Source organism: Lupinus angustifolius, chromosome LG13 (assembly GCF_001865875.1).
Source record: "Lupinus angustifolius cultivar Tanjil chromosome LG13, LupAngTanjil_v1.0, whole genome shotgun sequence".
Lineage (NCBI taxonomy): Eukaryota > Viridiplantae > Streptophyta > Magnoliopsida > Fabales > Fabaceae > Lupinus > Lupinus angustifolius.
The window spans coordinates 6,824,945-6,828,799 of NC_032021.1; the positions used below are offsets into that span (position 1 = coordinate 6,824,945).

The 3,855-nt window shown below is 29.6% G+C and overlaps 1 protein-coding gene across 1 annotated transcript; it reads right to left on the minus strand.

Moving 5' to 3' along the window:
* Positions 851-2,579, minus strand: LOC109325998 (probable 60S ribosomal protein L14). The gene is made up of 5 exons (XM_019558657.1): positions 2,438-2,579; positions 2,232-2,333; positions 1,462-1,591; positions 1,269-1,381; positions 851-1,066 (listed from the first exon to the last, which is right to left on the minus strand). Exons 1-5 carry the CDS (start codon positions 2,438-2,440, stop codon positions 1,013-1,015), a joined length of 402 nt encoding a protein of 133 aa, XP_019414202.1. The 5' UTR covers positions 2,441-2,579; the 3' UTR covers positions 851-1,012.

A 3,855-nucleotide genomic window follows, 5' to 3' on the forward strand; every position in this document is an offset into this window, starting at 1 on the left:
TGGTAATAATGTAGAAATTGAATACACTCGAGCAATATTTCAATTTCAATATTCTGAAAGAGATATCTTTTGGCTTCTGATTCATGATGAAATTTGTTGCCTTCTTTTTGGTACAAAAAAATACTTGTCCATTTGCCATTGATTAATGTTATTTGATCTCATACCAAAATATAAGTTATTTCCTCCAATAAATAAAATCATGACATATATACTATTTAATCATTTTCTACAAAAAATATTTCTAAAATCTTAAAAAATAGGATACATGTCATGATTTTACTAGCTGAAAGAGATAACTTATCTAGTATAAAGAGATATTTTATTTCCTTCTTATAATCAAGAGGCTTAATAAAATCAAAATCAAAAGACTACAAGCTCAAATGCCTAAGTTGTAAATGTTGTAAGGACGGTAAAAAAGATCACAACCTTAAACTTTGTCATCTAACAGAAAAGTATCAACTATTCCAGAGATAGAACTACAACAAAAGCTAAACTTAAGGAAGACTTGGAAACATTATTGGATAATTGATAACACTGCAAACAGACTAAATTTGATTGAAGAATATTTGTTCATAGAGCATACCTCGAATGAATGACACAATACCAATGCTATGCAAAGGAAGCAATTAATTGAAATTTTGAAATGAGCATTCAAAAACTCAAGAAAAAGAAACAAATCCTTGACGTTTTGGTAATTCTGGGGATCTAGCAGACCTTACACTACTAGACCAACAGCAATTATAGTAAAAAAATATCAGAAAATTAAACATTGCATGGCCTGATTTGCAGCTTAAAATTTCTATTAGTTTAAGAACATTTTTTAAACCCAATAATCAAATAACTAACAAAAGCAAAATTAGGTATAGAAGCTTAGACAAACTCCAGATATTCCAACAATTGAGATTATAAATAAATACTGACATCAATCCCTTACATAAATAAAACTCATAACAACCAAGTTGTACTAACTGAAACCAATTCATAACAAAACTCGAAAAATACAAATTCATGCCTAAGCCGCAGTCTTCTTCAGCTTAGCAAGCTCTTGCCTAACAACAGCAGCCCTCTACACAAAATTGAAAACATATATATTAGCTTCGCTAGATATATAAGAAAAAGAACACAACAACCAAATATTTGTTAACACAATAGAATAGATCATCTCTGAAATTCCTGAGAAAAATACAAGCATTTCACAAAATTCAAGGGCAATGGCAACACTAAAAATATCGGATAATAAGAATTCTATGCATTTAATTGAAACAAACCTTGATCTTTGTCAACATTATCTTGAACCTATCAAAATCATTGAGGGCTGCCCTTCTCTTCTGAACAATCAATTTTCTGCCCCATGAGCTCTTCTCCCACTTGTTCTTAACATCTATTAAACAAGAGAACAAATCATAAATTAAAAGGAATGATATCATTAAAACAAATCTTTCTTGAATAAACGGTACCTACCGGCAGCCTCCAAGGCACTAATGAGGTCCTTCTTCTTGGGGATCCTCTTGATATCAACCTTAAGGTCAGTGAGTGAAAGCCTCTTGAAATTCACTTGGGACCTCACGATATCAGGGGCATCAACTAGAGCCTGTTAACATAAGGTACATAAATTATGCTAAACAGTTTTTCAACATCAAATGGTTTGTAAGTAGTTGCAACAAGCATACCCAACATATCAAGAATTCAGATACCTCTAACTTGTTCAGTGGAATGTAATTTTTTTATAACCTACCAAATTGATTCCAAAACCTAAATTGCACAAATATTATGTACTCTATGAAAAAACATGCTCCACAGTTTCAACAACATATAATAGAAAGCTTGCATATCCAACACATCAGAGTACATACGTGTCTAACTTAAACAGAGTGTAATTTTATTCAGTTACATGGAATTTCATACAATTAGCTACGAAATTGAATCCAATACCACAAATTGCTCAAATATTCATATTCACATAATCTATAAAACATATTGACAAGTAGAAATCCTTATGAGCCAACTATAATCCAATCTCTTCAAAACCAAAAACCAGACCACAAGTAACATAGTAAAACCCAAAACAAATATTTTCCGATTAGTATAATTAACCAACAACCAAATGAAAAAAGTTCAGATTTTTAAACTTCAAATCTCTAAAACAACCAAACCAAATAAATGGGATACCCATGAATCCGATGAAAAGTAACAATTCATAAAAAATAAAGAGAGATAGAAAATGGGTGTACCCTGTTCTGGTCAATAACATCAACAATGACAACGAGTCTTCCATACTCTTTTCCATAGTTAATTTGAGCAACCCTTCCAATCTCAACGAACCTCTTGAAAGGCTACACAATCAAACAGATCAGAATAAAACAACAACATTTACATTATAATCAAGAAACCCAGATTCAGAAACACAGAAAAGAAGGATTGAGAGAAAGAAAATCACCATTTTCAGCTACTGTGTTTGTGTGACTGCTGAAGCAGAGAGAGATGAAAAGGGGGAGAGGACGGTATGGGCCAGACTACATAGGAATTAGGGTTTTGTTGAAACTGCAAATTATAAAGAATGGACACAGAGGTGGGTATGGGCCAGACTACAGGATCATTGGGTTTGTAAGGTAGAGAAAGCCTAGAGGGTTTTCTAAATTGTCAGGCCCAACCCCAATATGACTTGTATATAATTATGTAAATTTTGGTACAATCTCCGTGTAAGTAAGGGACTCAGGGTGAAAATATGGAAATTGTCTGTCACCGGTCAATTATTTGACTTATTGATAAGTTATGTCAGGTTAGGTTTTTTACCTATCTAAGTCAAACTTAAGTTTTTTAAAAGGATTTAATATATATATATTGACAGTGGAAATTTTTTTACATTGTTAGTAAATTATTCACTATTGATTTTTTAACTATCATTGATTCTTAGACAAAAGTAATACAAATCAATAGTGGATGATATGCTCACAATGTACAGATTTTAAACTCTTTTTAAAAGAACATATTTAGTTTAGTAGATTAGACTTTAGACAAAAGTATGGGTGTATAAATTTGATTCGGTTTGGTTTTTGGTGCGTTTTAGTGACCGAATCGATAAACAATATATGGTTCAGTTCTGCTCAATTAACCGCAAATTTAACTATAAGAATCGAACCGCTTTTGAATAGTACAATTTGGTTCCACGTTTTTACAATTATTTTTTTATAAAAAATCTTGCATCAATTAAAAATTCAAAATGTATTACAAGAGATATTGTTTATCTATAAAAGGATAAACATTTCTACTATTATTATAAAAAATTACGAATCATATATAAATATGTAAAAAATTGAAACACACAATTGTTAGTTAATAACATATATAACAATTATGTAATTGATGAAGAAAAAAGCGAATTATTACATATAATACTACAGTCCAAAATTAGTTATATATATAATAGTAATATATATAACAATACAATTCATGATTAGTAACATATATATATACAATTAGTAAAATATATAATAGTTACATTTATAACCTTACATTTTACTATTAGTAACACATGTAACAATATATGATATATGTTAGTTTCAAGCTCAATATCACAAAAGTTGGAAAATATGTTCCAAATCATCAAGACAATAGGAAACAATTTAGTAACTAATAACATATATAATACTAACTTAATAACAATTTAGTAACATATATAATACTACAATTTACACAAAAAATGATGATTTAAGCTATAAAATTGGTTGAAGAATTTAAACAATAATAAAATATTATTCCCTAATCCCTAGTATCTGTTTCTTTTGTAACGCCCCAAAAATTACTCCATAAAGGCATAAATATTATGCAAAAATGGGTAATTTTTTTAATAATGTA

Coding starts and splice junctions, on each gene's coding strand:
- LOC109325998 (XM_019558657.1), bottom strand. Junction 1,592..2,231: donor ATGTTATTGACCAGAACAGG/GTACACCCATTT, acceptor TTATGTTAACAG/GCTCTAGTTGATGCCCCTGA. Junction 1,382..1,461: donor TAGTGCCTTGGAGGCTGCCG/GTAGGTACCGTT, acceptor CTTGTTTAATAG/ATGTTAAGAACAAGTGGGAG.